This window comes from Bradysia coprophila, assembly GCF_014529535.1.
Source record: "Bradysia coprophila strain Holo2 chromosome IV unlocalized genomic scaffold, BU_Bcop_v1 contig_84, whole genome shotgun sequence".
Taxonomy (NCBI): domain Eukaryota; kingdom Metazoa; phylum Arthropoda; class Insecta; order Diptera; family Sciaridae; genus Bradysia; species Bradysia coprophila.
Genome location: NW_023503376.1, coordinates 2,632,354 through 2,655,918, shown reverse-complemented (window position 1 = coordinate 2,655,918; position 23,565 = coordinate 2,632,354). Strand labels below are relative to the sequence as shown.

The window sequence follows — 23,565 nt, the reverse complement described above, 5'->3', positions numbered from 1 at the left end:
ATAGTAAAATGCATGTTTAAAAAAATTGAAGTACAAGATTTGAAATCAACAGATTAAAAATACTTTGATCGATGGAAGTAATAGACCCGATAATACCACTGGTCATATGCTTGCCGTATGTAACAGGTTAACTGTTATGTCAAGGGTCTTACATCAGAAAATACGTCTTGAAGTGTAAAAGAACGTTTCAATATCTTTTGATACCTTCGTCAGTCAAGGGACTCTGACCCAAACCTACATTTAGACCTTGTATCTTTCAAGCACACATTTGTATGACTCGATTTACGCTTTCGGCGTTATTACAATCTAGTTCGTGATCGTGGTATAAGGGATCGTTCAAAAAGTATATTACGAGTGTGAATGAGATGCAAGATATACTTGAAAATATGATAGAAAGAGATGCAACACACCAAACATACTTTATAAATGATGCCTAAGGAAAAAGCCTTAAAGTTCATCACTCTTACCATACATTTCTCATTGTGATTTCATGCCAAAAATTGGAAAGATCAGATGAAAACTGAACTAGAGCCTATTTCGACATATTCCACTGCTATAAACACTTATAGTTTACGGTGTACCATGGTTGACATAACTCGACTCCCTATATTACGGCTCTGTCACGGTACTGTGTACACGTTTTCCCCATTGATGCGTGACATACTTTCCGAACGAAGCCTTATTTACTAAATTCTCTACAGCTTCAAATCTGTTATCAATAGGACGGCTTTAGTACGTGTTCCCCGAATAATTAATTGAAGTATTGTCTCCCTCCACTCAATCCATTATACTAATTTATTTGTTTAAAGGACAAAACAAGTTCCATTGTGCTGCCATATGTGCAAAAATGTATTTCCAATTATTATTGCATAAATTCCAGACCGTAAATATATCCGTTGACGCTAAATACATCATCAAAATCAGAGCTTAAATAAAATACAATCTGGTGCGTCTTAATAATAATAACATTCTCCCAATTTATCCGATTCAGTACACCAACAACATTGCATGGTTTCATGAGTATGGTGTGTATACCTCTCCATATCCAGATATCAAAATCCGACGAGAGAAAAAAAAAATTGTGGATATGCGTCGGGAATCCATTCAACTCCAAAGGAAATAATAATAAACTACGTACAGACATCAGGGTGGAATATTCTATACCAATCACATCAAACAGAACTCTAAATATCGCGGTTTTTTAGGGTTATTAGAAAACACTATACAGTGCATGTACGTTTGCGAAAAACCATATCCACAGCGGTGAACATTATAGCAAAAGTGACATAAGCATGGGATGGAATTATGCAATCAAATTGAGATTACCCTCACAAAACGCCCTCAGTTATATTATTTAGATTATTTCCAGGGAACAAAAACCGGGAGTATTAATAATAAGAGTGGAGAAGTAGATATTAATTCGGTAGTAGATTAAAGTCTCCTGTGGTGAACTTAATAACGATTGGGTATAAAATGTACTGACTACTGACACTGCACACTGTACGGACTTTTTTTTTATTTTGTTAGATCCATTGTACCAGTGCTGAATTATTGTAATGAAAAAAGAATTTTTGTCTGAACATTTTAATGAAAATAGAGTAAAGCTTTGATGTAGTTTGCGGAGCTGTTACATGTATGGTACAAGTTTTTCTTGGTCCATTGCAAAGTTGTTCCATTTTTTATCATTTATGAAAATGATAACCTACATAAACGTTTCACACAACGACGATAGCCAGCCCACGACGAACAGACAGAGAAGTTCGAGCATTTTTACACTTTATAATAATGCGTATGTACCATCGAATTGTGTATTCATTTCGTTTGGGTTTTTTTTTTTGTCATACACAATGCATGAAAGACATTAAAAGCATTAACTTCATGGGAACGAAACGCATAACGACACATTCATTTCACGTATATATATGTATATCGAAGTCATACGACATATCATTTGTTACTGTCGTCTATAGAAAATGCTTAAGTACATATGATTCCGGCAATAAAGATATTCATGATATGACAATTGGTGTATTTTGTTCAAAATTGTTAGAATGATACAAAATTGCCAGGAAACATTTAGGTCCACAATTTGCAAATATTATGCATCGTTTTATCTGTGTATACGTATATCTCTCGATGAACGAACAGTCAAACCATTTGAGGGGATGATTTCTGGCGGTTTCCTCTAATTTTGTATAATGAATGATGGATATTGTTCTGGGAAGTTGGGATGTGTTTAGAGGGTGTGTGCTAGATGGATATGGAGAAGAGAAAAAATTAATTATTTTGATTTTATGAATTTTGAATGGCTACGAAATTTTGGCCGAAAAAATGGTGGTGGTCATTAGGGGGTTTCCATTAAATGTAACTGAAGACTAAGTGAAATGGTTATGTGAAATTCAGTAAATATTTACATTTGTAACCAGGGACTATTTTTCGGAAAATAGTTTGCCATAAAAAATATTTTTGTGAAATTTAGGAAAATTCGGAAAAGGGTTTTGAAAAAATGGGAAAATGTGTTTCCCTGTTTATAACTGACAAAACAAAGTGGAGTTATTGTGACACTAAAATCAACTCAATTACCGTGCTCCACATCGTTCTACATGTTGTCAACAAAAGAAGCGTAAAGAGAATCGTTTCACTCACACGTACGTGTGGAATTGAAGAAACGTAAATAAAAGCGATACTTCTATGGAGTTACTTATGTTCGATGATCAAATTTCAACATAGACAGTAGTGTCATCTGTTGAACGTGAAAATCACGAACAAAGTACGGTTTCCACTCAACAAAAAGTACTCCGTGAGAGAGCAAGCTGTCAGTTAAACAAAACAAAAATTGAATAAAATTCAATTTTGTCTCTTACACGGAGTTCTTTTTTGGTAAGTGGAAATCAAGCATAAAACTCCAGCTGCCGTTGTTACGATAGTAAATGATAGACTCGTTTGTGACTGTCACAAAGTTTCCGATCAGATAAATCGTTAAAATTGTGCACTATATAGCAACTATCCATCACTTGTATAACTTCTCGCCTTTTACAACGGAGTATTATGGAACAAACCTATGTCGAAGTGTCTAGGGGAAGACCTGATGCGAATCAGGCTTACTAATTTCAGGATCAGGTCAATCTGAAAACTGTCACCGAAAATTTCAGGTCAACCTGAACCTGAGTTGAACTGGAAGTTATCAAACGTACAATAGAAATTTCGGGTTCATGTTCATTCAGTACCTGAATTTCAGGTTCAACGTGAACCTGATCTGGTTTAATTCAGGTTTTCTCCGACCATTAGTTTCTAGTGGTTTTAGCAGGTCTGACGCTTCTTCCAAGCCTTCGCCTTGTCGATCAACGTCGACGCTAATTGTTTGCAATACCAATTGTCCAACAAACATACACAAATACACAAATTTAGTGATAAGTTACAAAAAATTCTTAGATGATCTTTTCCAGTTAAACCGCTAAGTTCAATCTAATTTGCACTCTGAAACCAAAAACGTGCTCTTCACAACACACTTTACAAAATTAATATCCCGTTAAGTCTTAATTCTGCGAAACCACCCCCTTCACCATACCATCAGTTCAGCATATCCTAGCTTTACATCAATATAATGGATATACATTTCATTTTATTAAAAAAAACACAAAAGATCTGTTTGAGTTTATTCACTTTTTTTCCTCGCTCTCGTCATATTAAACTCATTCAAAAGTTATTCTCCATTCTATGGGTACACCGTATCCTTCAACTATGAACATAAGTTGACTTAATTGTTCCAACACATTGTTGTTTTCAAATTAAAAAACGTAAAGTGAATGCTGCTTAATTCACACCTCGAAATGTTATGTCTACAGTTAAACAAGAAAAGCGCGAATCTCATAAGTTTATGGAGAAATTCGTCTTTTTTAAAAAACACTTTAGACTCGAGCTTTTTTCTATTATTTAAGAAGTAATTTTCCAGTTTTGTCTTAATTAAGTTTAATTTATGCGTTTTCATTGTGAAAATGTTGTTGTTTATCGTGATTAAAATAAAAATTGCTTCGTTCTGGGAACATTTTTTTTCACCCTCTTCACGAGTATTGTTTTCATCATCGCCAGGGATACACACGATGTTAAAGTGGAACTCTATGTGTGTTTGTATATATATATCAACTCTACTCATATTGTGTGGCATTATGCAAACTACAATGTAATTATGAATGCAAATGACCTTATTTCAGTCTCAATATTTAAACTTTGGCGCATAAGTTTTTAATGATTTTTTTCTCGACTTAAATTAATTTTTAATCTCAATCTAAATTTTTCTTTCTCTATCTAAGACGCATTCATAGTAGATTCACTGCTCCCGACATGATATTGCAATATGTCCGGTGAGTGGGACTTTCTTGAACTTTGCACGTATCTTATGATTCTTTGATTATTATTTGTTGTTTTTTTCATACGTGGGATATGAGCTTTGAAGGTGACGTTGAGGGGGAGTAAACTGTTTCCGCGACTACAGTCAATGTGATATGAATCTATCATTGGAACGTCTCACGGAATTTATAAATGAAGTTATAATAGTACGTTCTGTAAGAGATGAGATATTATGTACTAAGACGTATGTTCGTAGTTTGTTAATCTCTTAAGGCGTATCGCGATGTCATCACTAAATCTAATACATCTTTTGTTTAGATACTATAAAATATGGTAGGCAAATCTGTTACTTCTTCCTTTTAACATACATTCTGCTATATAAGAACACAATAACCGGAGGTCATCGCTTTTTTTGGTGGTTACTGGCGATAATAGATGACTAGCCGCTTCTGAAAGGTTTCTCCCTCCATAAGCTTGGGTAGTGGGAAAGTTCATAATTGTTCAATGACAACAGTTGAAAGTGAAAGTCAGAAATAAAATCATTAAAATGGTTTGGTAAATTTATTTTCTAAGATACGAGGTAAAAGCGTAATATTTTGCATTGTAATCCATATAGGACATTTCAAGTCATTTTTATCTGTGTTATGTGGTTCTTACATTTGACAGATATGTCACCATTATGTCAAATACGGAGCGTTTTCTTTATAATTTTACCAAAACAGTAGGACTGACGTTAAAATATTTGTTTCTCATTTTTCATCGGTACCAATTAATTTAAAAGTATTTTTTTGATTTCTTCCATCTTTTGCCAGCTTTTAAACTGTGAACGCGACATCTTGCTGGGATGTTACCCAATTCTTGCTTAACTTTAATTTTTATAGACGTAATATCATTCTGCTGACATTTATGTGAAATTGTTTCATAACATCATTCAAATTTTATGAATTCAAGTAAGTTATGGCTGCTGAATATTCGTAAGGGATAGTTTCGTACGACTATTATTTATGAACATTTCCCGCAACTCCAGAGATGAAACGTCTGCTTTTTTTTCGAAAGGTATAGGAAACAATAAAACCGGTGTACGGTTTTCAGTGATCAGACAATATGGCAGTGGGCCGCCATCTTGCATTTTAGTAAAAATGATGTGACTCAGTAAAATTAATACTTAGAATGTTGTTATAATGTGGGGAGTGATTGGGTATGTGTTGAGCGAGTTTAAGGCTCATCTATAGATAACTACTTACTTCCATACTGAGCTATTTATCATTGTCTTCGGCCATATATGACTATAACTTATCCTTTTACAGCTAATAATGTAGTTCAATATAACTGTCTACACATGTTTATACAGTCTTTTACTATATACAGTGTGTGTGTGTGTGTGTGTGTGTGCATATGTTTTGTATGGGTTTGCTGCAATCAACTTTGAAGATAGTTAGATTAGAGATGAATTCAAATGGGAAGATTAGATCCGATCTAGATTGGGTATCTTCAGACCAATTCCTTTCCTTTCAACGAGATCATCTGAGGAGAGATATGCACGAACCGATTTTTTTTTTTTTTTAATGTCTTTTTGTGATAGTTAGTCCATAACTCTCCTCATCTAATACTTAGTCAATATAGGGTAATGACACTAGCTATGAGCAAAACTTATTTCTGTTACGAGTCGTCCAAAGTCTTTTGTTTGGGGGCTCGCAACTGAAACCTGAAACATAGTTTCTCATGTTGATAAAACGTCGTCGTTTGATCTAGACAGCTCATAACCGGTGTCATTACTCTAAACTATTTAGACGAAAGACTTTAGTTTTTGCAAATTTAAAAATAAAAATTGCACGAGATGAATGACTGCGTAGTACCTCAGCAACCATACTCCTTACATGTTAGATTGAGGAAGTTTTTCCTATGTATTAATATTGCTCCTAACAACAATGTGCCACATGTGAATTATTTAAAACCACGTCTCTAGATGTCCGACAACCGACGAACAGTAAAACCACAGTCGTATAGCGTGGCATGTCCACATCATATTCCTAAAAATCACCGCCACCTAATTTTTATTGACCAAAAACTAATTCAATTAATCCATCAGCATTTTATTACCCAAATTAGCGACTCTTTCACATACCACACAAAAAAAAATCACTTCAAAACAGTGTTTAGCGGAACAATGCCCGAAACAAAACCATTTTACATACACACACTTTCCACCAACAATAGTAGAAATTCCTTTTCACAAAAGAACAATAACCTCGTAGTAAATTCAAACAATGTGAAAATATAATAATAAAACGGCTTAACAAATATTTAAAAAAAAAGAGACGAAAGAAGAAGAAGAAAAAAAAACAAACAACTCACCGAAAATCAACAAATAAAAAAAAATTTATCAATGAAATTAAAGGTGCTAACAATGTAATCAATAGATTATTCACTTTAATAATATTACACATGTTATGTGTGGATGAGGTGTATATTTTTATTGACAAAAACTTGCCATGAGTGTACATACAAACACTGAACCATTCCTCCTCACCGTACTCTCCGATTCAACTGTACACAACAATGCACAAAGTCGCGCGTCGTCTTTTCAAAATGTTGAATAATAATAAAAATATAAAAAAAAACTTTTTTTTTGTGCTTCTTATTATTTGGTAATTGAATGGTGAGACTTAGAAAAATACAAACCGTATTTCTGGTACCTTTTTTTCTCTCTCGAACTGAAGTGATCCAAACGTTTTTATTTGCAACAAAATGCTAACAATGCGCCTAAATAGATCATGGTATCAATGTGATCTGTAAATTGAATAAGAATTCAAACACCATTTATAATTCGGTGGCAAATTTCCTTCGTATGCAGCACACGAATATAATGTGTTGTCTAAGATTTTAAGGAGTTAACAGGTATTACGTACAGTTTATACTGACGATTCACACACTAATTTTGAATGAAGACTAGTCCAACGTTAATGTATTGTTCAGAATGTGTATAACATGTTTCAATTACACATTAATATGGATTGTGGATGTCTATCGTGCACTTTTTGTGTACTGAAGACTTTTCTTATTGAATTTAAAGTCTTCTTTTGTTTCCATATTCCGCTGTGTGTCTTGAAAGAAAAGTTTTCTTAGAAAACAGACAACGCTTTCACAATTGGATGCCGTTTTAACAATTTTAATTTGAACTTTGATATACTAAGATCCAAGATTGAACAATAGGCTCAACTGAATTACCTGAAACTTCATTTGACCAGAACCAAAAGATAAGATTTGTGACCTGGTTCGATTCGATCTGAATTTGAAAATCGAAAACCTGAATTGACCTGATTTGTCTTGTTGGACCGGCTTACATCAACTTTTGATAAGTAACGAGGGACAGATATTTGTTAATTTCGTTTCAAAATAGAATCCTCTGAGGATTTTCGAAGATTTTCAATGATTTACCTATTATTTTCCAAGGATTTTTTACTATTCTTCGTATCGTTTACATGTGTTTATTGACCTCGGCTTCGTCTCGGATCAAAAAAAATTTTACACGGAAACTATATTTTTCAACGTTTTGTCTCTTGTTTTTCAAGGATTTTCTTCTTTTGATTTGAGTTTCTTGAACCTTTTACTGGATTTGCTATGAATTGGAGAATTTTCTTTTGTAAAATTTTGAACGATTTTCTCAGTATTTTCTTTTGACTAACAAAGGATTTTCTATGAATATTTGCCCCTCGAACGTTTTGTCTCTTGTTTTTCAAGGATTTTCTTCTTTTGATTTGAGTTTCTTGAACCTTTTACTGGATTTGCTATGAATTGGAGAATTTTCTTTTGTAAAATTTTGAACGATTTTCTCAGTATTTTCTTTTGACTAACAAAGGATTTTCTATGAATATTTGCCCCTCGATATATTACTTACTGTTAATATGAATTTAAGGATGAGTGACGTTCTGTTATGTCCATAAATCCGTCAATCGGGTCATTTCAGGTTAAATCTAAAGTCAGATCAGACTTTGCCTATTTATGAGAAATAATATCCCTAAATTTGCTAACATTTTCTAAAATTTCCCAATATTGGATAGAATTTCCTAAAATTGGCTAAAATTTCCCAACGTTCTCGTCTCATTTCAATCTTCCAATCATTTCGGTGGCGACACTTTTCTGGTATACATTCTTGAATGCTGTGCGCCCAATAATTGTGATCGGCTATGCTCATACCATTCGAAACAATAATCGTTATAGTGACTCCTACAACTCCTAACAACAATACTCGTTTGTGATAAATTTGAGCTCTTAAGACGTATAGCGATGTCATCACTAAATCTAATACATCTTTTGTTTAGATACTATCAAATATGGTAGGCGAATCTTTTACTTCTTCCTTTTAACATACATTCTGCTAGATAAGAACACAATAACCGGAGGTTACCGCTTTTTTTGGTGGTAACTGGCGATAATAGATGACTAGCCGCTTCTGAAAGGTGTCACTTTCCATAAACTTGGGTAGTGGGAAAGTTCATTATTGTTGAAAGACAACAGTTGAAAGTCAGAAATAAGATCTTTTACATTTATTTGCTAAAATGTGAGGTAAAAGCATAATATTTTGCATATAGGACATTTCAAGTCATTTTTATCTGTGTTGTGTGGTTCTTACATTTGACAGATATGTCGTCATTATGTCAAATACGGAGCGTTTCTTTAAAAATTAGTTTTTTAAGATCTTCCATTTTTTGCCAGCTTTTAAACTGTGAACGCGACATCCTGCTGGGATGTTACCCAATTCTTGCTTAACTTTGCCTACGTCAAAGGTAATGATTTTGTCTGCAACAAAAATTCATTGTCATCATCCGAGTGGACTGCCGCCATCAAGTTGAACAGCAACTATGCTAATCTGAATGGAGTTCTTGCAGTTGAAAGCGCTTCCAACCTCTGTCGCAAATGCAACAGAGAGAACGAAACAATAGCTCACGTGAACGACGTGAACGGAAGTTGTCCTTCAAACAACCAGCAAATTGCATCCAGACATCACAAAGCGAAACATCAACTTTCCGAGCTGCTGCGGCCGAAAGGATACGACTGCTTCGAAGAAGTATACGCAATTGACACCGAAGGCCGATCCAGATTCAGTGATATCATTGCCATAGACAGCAAATCGAGGAACGCATTCATAATCGATCCAACAGTACGATATGAGACCAGTGACACCGAACAAGATTCTAAGATCCAATCAGAAAATCAGCAAGTTTCGGAAAGTTGAAATGATCAGTTCGTGGGCTTTGGTTTGGGTCGTGCGGAACGGTGGGGAAAAGTGTGATAGATTTCTTCAGAGAATTTAACTTAGATATTTTAAAGCCTAATCAAATTACGAAAGACATTTTGGTCGATACGATCCGGATTATTAACGAACCACATATATGGTACCTAGTCACTAATAATTTAAAGTTCAATTTTGACTTAGCTTTTCGCTGTGAAAATTTTGTAATTTATATTGATGGATATGCTGTGTGGACGGGCAACCTTCTCTGAGAGGGCAGCACACTTTGTTTTATAAATAAAGATTTTTCTTCACGTAATATCATTCTGCTCACTTATGCTCAGTACCGGACTGGCTCGAAAAAGCCCATCGGGGGCTCCATGCAACTCAATTTAAAAAGGCCCACAAATTAAAAATTCTCATACAAAAATCCAAAAGGCCCATCGGGAATTCCCCGAATTCACCATATGGCCAGTCCGGGCCTGCTTATGCTCATTTGCTCATTATGCTCTGCTCATTTATGTGAAAATTTTGTGCGTCCAATAATTGTGATCGGCTATGCTCATACCATTCAAAACAATAATCGTTATAGTGACTCCTACAACTCCTAACAGTATTGGTTTGTGATAAATTTGACAGTGTAAGCTTCTACATTCGCTCAGGTCACAATAGTACACTGTTAAGTTCTAGACTTTCGTGGTCTTTATATTCAAAAGTATGTCAAACTAACAAACAATTCAACGGGCAATGCAAATAATGATTTATGTTATTTCAATTAACCATTGAGGTAGTTAGCATTTAGCAGCAATAAGGAATCTTCAGTATCGGTTGGCTCTAAAAAGATTTATTCTCACTTAGGGTCCGTTCATAAATTACAAAAACGCTTCAAGAAAAACAGGGTTTATCTACACTGTCAGACAAAAGCTTGTACGGAGAGTGTTAAGAAAATGTTGATTATGTGTCGGTAAGTCATTTATGAACGACCCCTATGCTATTCGGATAATATTGTACTACATTGTGGTACGGAGATAAAATCATAAATTTAAACGAAGATATAAAACGTTTAATGATTGCACGATCGCTCGTGTGAAGAATATTTACTTTTCGATTACGGTAGCGAAAAATCCATAAAAATTTATTTAATAAAAAACTCATCCATAGGCAATTCAGCTGGTTAATGATGTTTTTTCATCCTCTTCTTTTTATTGTAAATCACTTTTTCGGATCGCATTTTTATGGTGCAATGTGAGCTCTGACCGTAAATCAATTGCAAATTTTATTGCGAGCTTATATGCTTCACATTTCTTTAATGGATCGTGGTGATATTGCGTTGTCAATTCCAATGTGAAATGAGATGTTGGTATGTTTTACATCTTTGATTGGAACACACATACCAATCATACTAAAAATAGAAACCTTTTTCTACGTTCAATTTTTATGCAAAACAGTAAAATGTTATTTTCGAACAAAGAACTGGGTATATTACCTATACGACCTATGTCTAGCGATAAATTCAACTATCAAATTTTATGATTCAATTTTTAAAGTCAGGGAAAATTTTGGTTCGTCGTCACAATTACAAATTTAAGAGTGATATCGCCAAATCTTCAGGTGATTGGAAAACAAGCGGTATTCTATTTTAATGAGTGATAGCTCGTTGGATTCGTCTTTCAATTCTAGGAAACACGTATCTTTCACTTTTTCTTAAAAAAATTTGTTTTCTGTGAAAAGCGCTCAAAAGTGAAGACATGCCAGAGGGTACTGAAAACAGTTTTTCGGCAATAACTCAAGAAAAAATTATTTTAAATGGTTGTAATGTTGTACGATTGTCGGCCTTGAAAAGACCTACAGGTAGAGTATACGCACCGCTTGGTGCTAGTTGATCCACTAGAGTTATGACTAGAAATATAGTGAATGTTCGGAGAGTCCGCCTTCTCTGCAGCTTCGATGTACCACGGAACTGAGTATGTGGTGTTGTAGCTGGCCTCACCCACTATCGTGGCACATATACAAACGCTGTTCTGGCAGTTGGGCCCTCAGACAGAAGGAAAAAATCTACATTTTGGCACCAACTTTTTTTTCAAGACTTCTGTAGGCTTGCAGGCCAAAAGTACTGGATTCATTTATATGTGCAACGATAGTGGGTGAGGCCAGCTACAACACCCCATACTCAGCTCCGTGGTACATCGAAGCTGCAGAGAAGGCGGACTCTCCGAACATTCACTATATTTCTAGTCATAACTCTAGTGGATCAACTAGCACCGAGCGGTGCGTATACTCCACCTGTAGGTCTTTTCAAGGCCGACGATCGTACAACATTACAACAATTTAAAATAATTTTTTCTTGAGTTATTGCCGAAAAACTGTTTTCGGTACCCTCTGACATATCTTCACTTTTGATTGCTTTTCAAAGAAAACAATTTTTTTAAAGAAAAAGTGAAAGATACGTGTTTCCTAGAATTGAAAGACGAATCCAACGGATCACTCATTAAAATCGGAGACCGCTTGTTTCCAAAGTTAAAAAATCACCTGAAGATTTGGCGATATCACTCTTAATGAAATAAGAGAAGCCCATTTTTCAGCCCAAAAACTTATGATTATGGACGGTCCTCATTTTTGGGCTCCGTTTGCGACAATAAAATTGATTCCAGTCGCAGACGAACGGCTGCTCGTTTAATGTTTTCAATACGATAAAAGAGGACACACCATCAAATGCTGTTTTGGCACTGAAAGTTTTAATGTGTTCGATCAACTTGTTACATTGACTGTATCGAAGGAAGTTTACATTCTGATATGGAACCGGTGCAATCGTAATTTGTTATTACGGTGATTTTAACAGTTTCCTTTAAGTTTTGCCAAAAAGGAAGACAAAACTTTGTGTTGTAGGCATCAAAAGTTCATAAAATGCACAACAAATGGCTCTCCTTATCGTTGTTAGATTGGTACAAATTGTCAATTTAAAGTTTTGTTATTGAATCTGAAAATTGGGAGATCCGTTAATGATTTACGTCCTGTCGGAATATAATCAGGGCTTATTTTAGAGAATTTTAATTCTGAAAATTCCGAAAATTCTGAAAAAATTCCGAAAAAGTTCCGAAAAATTCTGAAATAATTTTTCCGAATTTTTCAGAAGTTTTTCGGAATTTTTTCAGAATTTTCGGAATTTTCAGAATTAAAATTCTCTAAAATAAGCCCTGAATATAATACTTAGGAACAGAATCATGTACTTTTTGACAGTTGTCGGTTTACTGATACTGAATGTGTCTTTACATTTCATTAACTTATTAGCGACGACACATCTGGGTATTGTTTAATAGTTCACATAAACCATCCTAATAGCTAATGCATGACTTCTCCGAAAATTACCAACACATTCAACGACAATCTGCAACTTGTTAACAACGGATTGAAATCCAGTATCTCGTTCAATCATTTCAATGAGTTTCTATCGACAAAACACACGTCTTTCTGCTCAACATAAAAAAAGTGAAAAAGTTTTGTGCTCCGAACAATCAGTTCAAACTGATGAAAAGGTACGTTTTACATCAAAATAAATTATTGTTTCAATGAGCTTTGGTTAATAATAATTTCTAGATGAGAAAGGAAACGTGCATGATCGAAACGTTTCTTTTTTTCGTCTTATTACGAAATTTAGTGTCGGGCTAATTTTTTGCGTTGCGAAATGGCGGTCGATTGGTATCGGAACCGTTCGGTCGATATTTTTATTTTATGAAATATTTTGAGCCAAATCGTCATTACATATCAAAGTACTTGATATTCCCAAAATGTTTCAAGTGTAAAAAATTGCGTTTTTTTTCATCATCATCAGACACTTAACGGTGCGATGTTTTGACCTTGAAAAAACTACGGAAACATTTTTCACGTGTTCCCTTCGAATTTCTTCCAATTAGAGCAATACTTGTTATTGGGAAGCTAACACTTAAAGCAATTCTGGTCAGAAATTATATTAATTAAAAATTGTTAAAAATCTCATCGCATGATTCAATATGGCGTCGATAACTAATTCTTCCTAGTTGAGGCAACCAATCAGCTAAAGGAAGGTCATGATCTAATTGGAAATCATTGAAAGCCTCATTGTAAGTCATTTATGATTTCGATTCCAATATCTTGCTCTAACCAGATACGACTGGTCATAAGCGGCGTCGCCCGAAGGACCGATAGTATTTTTATATGGATTGGGACTGTCTTGGACTGTCCTGGACACCCGGAGTGTCGACAGGTGAACGAGTCCTGTCCTGTACTCTACTGACCTTAGTTCATCGACAGTGCTTCCACTTCTGTTCGATCAGAACTTTTAAAATCGTTGAGTTCATCAAACATCTTTGAGAATATCCTCCGCGTTCTGCCGCTTCAGACAGTAGATTACAGCGATGCTTCAATGATTTTAATTTTATTCACCCAGTCGATGATCCGACCACATATTCCCTAATTTATTTTGTTAGAAAAAACTCGGCGAAAAAAACGTTTAATAATGGAAATGCTAATAGTTGTTTGCATCTCAAAGCAGCAAGATATTTGGTATACGATTAATGTTAAGACGAGGACAATAAAGATGAATAACAGAAAAAAAACTGAATATGCACCATTGCTGCACGAATAGACTTTCTCAAGTACAACCGAATAATGCAACAATTGTTTATCACCCTAATTGTTGCAATTTGAGTCTCGACATTCATGTTTTTTGTCTAATTTTTTCTTACGTTTTTTTTAAATTCTTTTTTTATCCTCGTTAGAGACATCAACATGCGTACGATTCGTCTGGAGAAGTCTGAAAAAACCCCATTGCCAGCGTTGAGTTACCGCATTCTAACATGGCAGAAACAGGAGAAGCTGGACGAAGTACCAAATGTTTTGGTGTAAATATATTTTTTTCGATTTCGATTTTATTATTTGCTTTTCGTTTTCTGTTTATTTAAATTACTATTTTCGTTTGCATGATTCAACAACAGCGATTTTTGTTTCTTTGTTCAAGTTTTTTTGTAGGACGATTTTTTCCTCTCAGTTTCGTTGGTTTTTTTTACTCGTTCCGTTGTTGTGTGTACGGTTAATTTTTTTCTGTAAACATTGTCGTAATTTCACGCTACTTTTCCAGCAATTAGTTTCAATTATTTGATTACCGAGGTTTGAGGGTTCACAGTTTGGTTTCTTGTTACTTCAAAATTCGAATCCTCACTTTGTTTACAATTGTTGCATGTGTGAGAATCATTGGTTAAACGGAGACATATATGTACAAAATGTTGTATAATACTCGGATGGTGTCATGTTTCTCCTCTACAATTTTAGTTCAACATTTTGCGTATAGTATGTATTATGTATACATAGGACATTCTAACACTTTCCAACAATGGGACGCGTAACAATTTAATTTCCATTGAAAAGGATGAGAGTGACTCAAATCGTCTATGCGTAATTGATTATGAATTTGCATTACGTAATCATTCGTTTGTGTGATTCAAGGCGGAAAAGTAATGAATTATCGCCAAGAGGTTTCGTAGGAAGCGAAAATGAATTTTGCATGATTTGCGAGAATTTCCTTTTGTGGACTCCGCGAAAATAAAAATTGAACAAAATAAATCCCTAGATTTTAGTGTCAATTCATGTAATTAGAGGGACCATTGATATAATTTGAATTATTAAATGCAGAAAAGGGATGTATTACATTAGCAAATTAGAAGAAAAATGAAATTTCATTCATTTAGGTCTTGCCTTGAATAGGCTTACGATTAGTTTAAACTATAACCAAAATAAAACTTCTTTTGACGTCGTCAGCCTATTTGAAGCGAAACCAAATGAATGAAATTTCATTTTTCTTTTAATTCACTAATGTGATCCGTCCCGTTTCTGAATTAACTTTTCATATAGCAAAAATATGTAATGTCCAGCAACGTACTGCTACAACACGTGTATATAAGAGTGCCAAAATTTTGTATCTGTTAACATTATTTGTGTCTGTGTACCCTGTGTACAAACAACAAATACGTTCAAAAAATGGCATCGAATTCAAAATGACGATTCCAGATTCCAATTTTTTATGTCATTCGAATGATGTCCATCTTACACTACTATTCTTGTAGCGAATTATAACCAAAATGAAATTCCTTTGATTAAAGTCTTGTTTCGAATATTAAAAAACAACAAAAATTTTGTCGTCGTCAGCCTATTTGAAACAGATCTGAATCAATCAAACTTCATTTTTATTATAACTCTCTAATGTGACACGTCCAGTCTATTCATAAAGCGATGATATGTAATGTTCAACAACGTTCTGCTAAAACACGTGCATAATAGTGTGCAGGAATTGCGTATTTGTACACACACAACAAAACTTTACGTATTTAAAATGGAACCGAATACAAAATACCGATTCACGATTCCCAATTTTTATCGAATGAAAATAAATTTTCATTTGAATGAAATTATCAATGAGCGGTACGAAATTGTACATCGTTGTGGCTATGAGTGGTCTATACGGCAAGTTTCACTCTCGCAACATTTTGGTAATTTCACAACTTTATTTAAGTTACTTCCCAATCTTTTAGTTATTTTAAAAGAACTTCTTTTGAAAGAAATGTTGTGACAAAAAGAATTCTTCGAATTTTACACTAAGAACCGAAATTTCAAAGAAATTATTTTCTTAAATTACACGAAAGTTTTCGCTATCTGTCGACCTAGTTTTCTTTTAATGTTTAATTCCCTAAATACATAATACGTTAGCCCAGTCGTAACACATATTGCAACTCTTTCTTTGTTCGAAAAAAGGAAAACATCAAAGTCGAGACATCCTGATAGTTTTTCGTTGCTCGTAGTTGTTGCTTACCCATGGTTAATTGAATTATATCCACCAAAAGTATCCCTAACATATCGAATTCCAATAGTGACTCAACCACTAAACACAGGGGTGTAACTTAGAACGTTTTTGATTTTTGTACCAGCCCTGTTGAATGTCGCTCAAAAACATCGACTCGTTTTTTAATTTTCTGAATGTTATAGTTTTCGGCAACAACGATTTTTCTGTTATAAAAGTAACTTTTAATTGTCTTCGGCAATTGCCTAAAATCGATGGTATTTTACGACAATCTTTATGGTAAAGTGGTACACCCGTGCGTGCCACTAAACCACCAATGCATATGTAATTGTCAAGTATATTACGCATTTTATTTATTCATTCAGCACTTATTTAGGCCATTACATCCGCGATGAACTATATTTTTGATTTTCAATTTTTTTTTTCTTTCTCTCTTCATTATTCTGGTGCTTTGTTCTGAACAACAGAACCGAACATAACAGATCTACCTACTTTAACCAAATATACATAGATAGGTAACGCCGTGCCATATATATTCGGAAAAGAACTACAAATAATAAAACTATAAAAATTTTGACACATAAAAAAATGTACTTCTGCTTTGGATATCTCGTTCAATTTGATATTAACAACCCCTACTTAAAATCTTCAACATTAAAATATATAAAAGCAAAAAGAAGCAGAAAAAAAAAATTAGAAAAAAAAAGTCTGAAAACTCGTTGCTTTTACCCCTGTCGCTGTATATCACCCTTATTTTATAAAATGTTCCACGATATAACCAAACTCTGTGTGTACACTCTCTCTACCTTTCGTGTACACTATCCTGTACGTATAAATTTTATTCATAAAAATGCTGTGTGTATTATACACTGTCGTATACATCCGTTAAAGATCTGATTTCGTTTGCTCTGTGCACCGCACAGTATGTATACTAATTTCACAGAGTAAACCAATGGATGTATGTGTATGTATGTGTGTGTGTGTGTTAAAAAACTCATTTTTGCTTTTGTATAAATAAGGTTGACCCCAAGCAACCTTGTAAATTCGGCAACAGTGCCCGACAACACATCGAAAAGCTTCATTTCGAAAATATTTTCTCAAATGTCTTCCACAAACCGAAACAATCCGGTGGGGTATCGAAACTCCGCCCGTTTTCCTATCCGTACATGCGTTCTTTGTAGTTAATATAATTGGTTAAAAATACATCGTACAGGCGTCACTTCGTCTTCATGTTTTCCAGTTTTATGCGACATGGTAGGGATGAGGTCGACGCGTTGGTACCTCAAAACAGGTTTCGCCATACGTTTTTCATATTTATTCATTATGCAAACAGAAAGGTGCCCGTATCCGTACAGTGTTGAGGTATTTTTTCGGTCGCTCGTGAATCGAGCACATTTTAGTTTCGTCTGTGCTACAGATCAGTCGTGATTTTTTGGTCAATCGTACAAGGAAAAGAAAAACCGAATAATCTGTGTGTTTTGTGTCGATATAAACGCAATATTATAAATAGTGTGTCGAAGAGTTATACGTTCCACCATTCGTTTCGTTGTTTTTCTTTCCACTACGACACGTCTTATAAGAAAATGCATTTTGTCGGAATTACGATCGCGGTCGATCAGTTGAATTGAAAAGCGCAAATTGAAATTATTAAAAAAAAGAAAAAATTGGGTGTGTGTCGGACAGAAAGTGGTCGAACACCTTCATTGTTTAACAGTGTTTCGTTTTGAATAAATGATTTGTTTGTCATGTCGAACCGATTAAATTGTTATGATTTGTTAGACCATTATTATACAAAGACAAAGTTCCGGTGGTGACAATAGCAGGTCTATTGTGAAAAGACTATTCGGCGGTTCATTCATAAAATCAACACGATAAGAAAAAAACCAAAACAAAAATTTGAACAAACAATCAAAAGCGATAAATAGCGAACATTCCTGTGCTCGTCCCTAACCATTACGTGTGTGTGTGTTTCGTCTAACTTTATGACTCGAAATTAAACAACATTTTCTCCAAACTGTTTGCACATAGGGACACCAACGATATGTTGACGATGGAGTCAGACATGAAGGGCATATTACATGCAACAATGCCCCCGCATCATCCATCCTCAATACACAGTCATTCGACATCGCCGTACTTAGGATCACTGAGTATGATGAACATTGGACAATCCCAATTGTCCCAATCGCAATTATCGCATCAGCCGCATATGGCTCACATGTCGTCGCACAATTCGAGCAATTCGAATCTGGTCGGCATGTCCTCCCAACATCACAATCAACATAATTCGCATAATACACACGCGTCACCGTTGCATTCGCAGCAACAGCAAGTGACTGGCTTAAGTCCCGTCACATCATCGCAACAGCAGCAGCAACAACAACAATCACAAAACCAAACGAATTCCGCTCTCAGTGGCCATCACATCACATCGACAGGTCAAACTCATCCGCACGGCCTTACATCAAACAATAACAACAACACCTCAAATAAGAATCAAAATTTGGATCGGGTTAAACGGCCGATGAATGCATTTATGGTGTGGTCGCGCGGTCAGCGACGGAAGATGGCGTCGGATAATCCAAAAATGCACAATTCCGAAATATCGAAACGACTCGGCGCCCAGTGGAAAGACTTATCAGAGGCCGAGAAGCGACCGTTCATCGACGAAGCGAAACGATTACGTGCCGTTCATATGAAAGAACATCCGGACTACAAATACAGGCCGCGACGCAAGACAAAGACATTGACGAAGAATAAGGAAAAGTATCCGATGGGCAATCCACTGTTACAATCTTCCGATCCGAACGGAATTCGTAGCTCAGCATCTATATCAGCCGTTCAACAAGCGGCTGCTGTTAATCGTGATATGTATCAAATGCCACCGAACGGATATATGCCTAATGGTTACATTATGCATGATCCGACCGCTTATCAAAGCCAACACAATGCCTACATGAGTAACTACCATCGCTACGATATGGGTCAAATGCACAATGCAGCTGGATCGCTGAATTCATATATGAACGCAACTGGCTACGGTATGTACGGCACAGTCACAGGTGGACAAACATCGCCGTACGGTAACATTCAACAGCCGGGTTCACCATACAGCAGTCTGCAACAGCAACCCGGATCCCCATACGGTTTAACGCAGCCCGGTTCCCAGTTATCTTGCCAAAGTCACAGTCCCAGTGAATCAAGCGTAAAGTCTGAGCCCGTGTCGCCCGGTCCACTGCATCCATCTCATTCGCAGGGCGGCGACATGCGAAGCACATCGACCAACAATAATTTAATGAAACGCGAATACGGCCAGCAACCGGCCGGTCCCGATCTAAATCAAATAATGAACATGTATCACAATATGCCGGACGGTATGTCAACGTCCGAACATCAACGCAATATTATGCACTATCAGAACAGTGTGTCGCCCGATTTGCAAATTCAACAGCAACAGCAATCGCTGCGATCGATGCCACTGGCACATATGTGAGAATCGGTGTCGCTGTTGTCATCGTATCGGCACAGCGGCAGCTGTGGTGTGATGCCGGACACAGGACTAATGGACATATCGACACTGTAATAAAGAAAATCGGAGAAAAATTGGAGAAAATTTCCTCAAAAATTTTTTGTGAAAAATAATTTCGAAAAATGTTTTTAGTGATTTTTGTATAAAGGACAACCAATGAACAAGAAGGAACAAATTTAAAAAAAAAAGTAATATCGAAGACACAATTGTAATTCTAAATAACAAAAAAAAAATGATTTTCATCCAATTTTCCTGATGATGACTAAAACCATCAACAAGTTTGTTAATATTTATAAAATTGAAAAGAGAATTTTCGTTAAAACAAAAAGAAAATCTAAAAAAAACAAACATTGAAAAACCCTGTGTGATATTTCCATAAAAAAACAAAAGTATATGAAAGAGAAGAGAAGAGAAAAATGAATTAAAGTAAAGAGAAGAAGAAGTAATCAAGTGTTCTCGGGTCGTTATAATTCTTGTATGGCATTATAAACGGATCTATACAGGTACATTAGACATTAACAAAAATCCTATCGCAATTTACACTTTTGGCAAAGTTTTTCTCTCCAATTTTTTTTTATTGTTTCAAATTGATTATCATAGATCGGACCGACAGTTACAGATTTTGTTTAACTCGGTCGATGTTGTGATTCTCAATTATTTCATTATGACAAAAATTCTTTCTTTATTTTATAAAATGTTCAATGCAAAATCAACCTTTTTTCCATATTTTTCGTTCGAATACAAAAAGAAAATTCAGCAAATAATTCTCTCTAGTCGAAAACCAGTGCGACTTTCTCACAACCAAAATGTTTTCTTATTTTAATAGTAAATGGAAGCATTTTATTGGATGATACAAAATTTAACGAAAATTGTTTATTTTTTAAGAAACATTGAGAAAGCCGAGTAGCATTATGAATGTAAAAGAAGAAGAAAGAAAATAATCGGATCCACTTTCCACCAAAAACGGTATAGACATAATATCGTCGGGCTTTATGATACACAAGAAAATTAAACATTTTATTATTTGAATTCTCTTATATTAAGAAAACTATGAATTAGAAGACGATTTTTTAAAGACAAAATCAAAATCAAAAAGAAAAATATTTTAATTTCTCGGTTACAAAAAAAAAAACAAAATTAAAATTGCGGAAAAAAGAATTAATTAAAATTGAAAAATCTCTGTATATTAAACACTAAAATAGATGAAAATGAGTTATAAGTAATTTATCAAAAAAAAACACTGAAAAAATGATGCAAATTGTTACTTTTCATTAATAAGTTTTTTTTTGCCTCTCCCCTTCCCCTTAAGTTCTTTATTTACGAATAAATTTTGTTATTATATTTGATATTATTACGCTATGATTTAACTTTATGATTTTTCAAATAAAACATATTTTGTCGAATTATGAAAACCAAAAAATCTTTTCATTTTCGTTTTTTGGCCATGGCCATTTTGAGCCATATGGGCAAGGTGAACGAATCCCGCTGCTACAGTTAGGAGTCGACGAAATTTCCCGAATCAATTTTGAGAGATAGATAGATCGGGGTACTTTATTTGTTTTGAAAAAATATTTACAATCATGTCTGGTTGTTTATACAACGTTTAAATAAAGAGATTCAGACATTCAGTCTTTACAGCTCAATTCGGCACTGATTAAATACATCGAGGAGTTGTTTAATTTCTTTCAACGTTCTACGTTAACGATTTAAGAATCAATCAGTGGAAAACTTTATAAAAACCACTTGCTCTTAACTAAAAGAAAAAGAACTTTTAACTTGGCGAATGATGTGTGGTGATTTACGACGTCGTGTGAACTGGTGATGATGACTAGGAACTAATCGCTGTTCCATCGCATTAACTTGACGAAAGCGTTTGATCCCTTCAGCCTGGTCGACCCAGCGAAGCTTGAGGACCTCTTTCAGTCAGTCAGTTCATTTATTAATGGGTTTGAGGAGTTTTGGCAGCTCTTCATGAATTTCGTGGATTGTTTGTCCCAAACGCCCGCCAGCGGTACCACCTTTGTGGTTTGGTGCAATTTTGAGAGAATTTTGGAACCAATTGATCCAATTGTGAGAGAATTGAAATGTACATTTTACGACACCGTTGTTGGCGATTGACGAAAGTGTTTCGATAACAATTGATATTTCTGCGACGGCGAATTGTGTTAGTTAAACAATCTTATGATTTTTATAGGTTGAAGTAAGACTTCACAATTAGATGTTCATTCCACCATTCAAAACCAATGTTTAAGTTCCACAGAATTTCCTTTTGGTTCAAGTCGATAATTTTTGGTTCAATTTGATCATTTTTAAATGATTAGTATCAATCACTCCATCTTCTTTCTATATCAGCACTAATGATTGCTTAATATCATGAAAATACGAGACCTGCTACTCATACGCAACAAACACAATCAAATTCTTCGAAAAACATTTTTATCAAATTTGATTTCACCAAAGTATCACCCACTCTATACCAAGAAGAACTTTAACGAGATTAACGAAGGAACCTAAACGAAGGACGAGATTTATTACCGAATCGAATTTTAGTAATTTAGACAAACAAGAGATCTGTTTGGTCACGGTCAGTATCTTGAAAGACATTATGTTTAGGACACGCCATCTTCTTTTTCATTTAGATTTGGTTTGGGATTGTGAGAGATTTTGCTCTATTCCGGAAACATTGAAGATTCGGAAGAATTCTTGCCAATAAAATCTTGACAAACTCTTAGCTTTAACTATGATGACCATTTGATCATTTGACCATTTGATCATTTGACCATTTCATCAACCATTTCTTTCCATCAAAGAAGAAAAATCATTTGCGAAACGATCACCAAAGCCACACAGTCATTGTACAATTTCAAAGCAAAGTTAAATCCTCCCTTATTCAAATATATATTCATCGACAAACAACCGGTTTTTACAACATACATTTTTTGATACTCATGTGCATATCCGACGGGAGATTTCTGTCTCAGCATGTCTTCACAAACTGAGCAGAAAGGGGGTAATTTCTGCTTAAAGCCATACGTATAAATACATCGCATGCATCACCCTTCGAACGGAATAATCGTTCTACATGTTTCTCTACGTTTGATATCTGATTAACCACACTGTCGTCATCTTTCTTGAGGTGACTGGTATCGGTCGTTTCATGAATTTTATGCAAATGGAATCATTACAACGTGCAAATGCGTCATTTTAATGAGTATTTTTGAAAAATGTCAGTTAAATGATGTTAAATCAGTAACTAAAGTCGTCTAAAATTTATCAATTCTGTTGAGCCTTGAGGGCTTATGGTTGACCGAATACAATTTTCTTCCAATGAATTGATTTAATGATAGAAATACATTTAAGGGCGGTTTATATTGTCGACTAATTTTATGAGAAAAATCTGTCAATAGTCAATTGGTTCTCGTCCAGTACTGGTTACAAGAGAACCATCTAAAAAAATGGTTTTAAGTCAACCAGTTTTTCAAATGGTTTTCCTTCCGTAATTTTCAGACTTTCGATGATCGTTTCTCTTCTGCTTGTGCAGGTCGTAAATGTCAATCAAATTGCATGAAGTAATTTAAACGTTGAGCAATTGAGAAAAATTAATAAGAAAAAAAAAAATTCCGACGAGTT

At 34.9% G+C, this 23,565-nt stretch overlaps 1 protein-coding gene across 1 annotated transcript; it reads left to right on the top strand.

Moving 5' to 3' along the window:
• Positions 1-12,957: 12,957 nt before the first annotated feature.
• On the top strand, positions 12,958-21,083 carry LOC119072864 (transcription factor Sox-2). The gene is made up of 3 exons (XM_037178171.1): positions 12,958-13,113; positions 14,335-14,457; positions 18,435-21,083. The coding sequence occupies exons 1-3, from the start codon at positions 13,106-13,108 to the stop codon at positions 19,897-19,899; spliced, it is 1,596 nt and encodes a 531-aa protein (XP_037034066.1). The 5' UTR covers positions 12,958-13,105; the 3' UTR covers positions 19,900-21,083.
• The last annotated feature ends 2,482 nt before the right edge of the window (positions 21,084-23,565 follow it).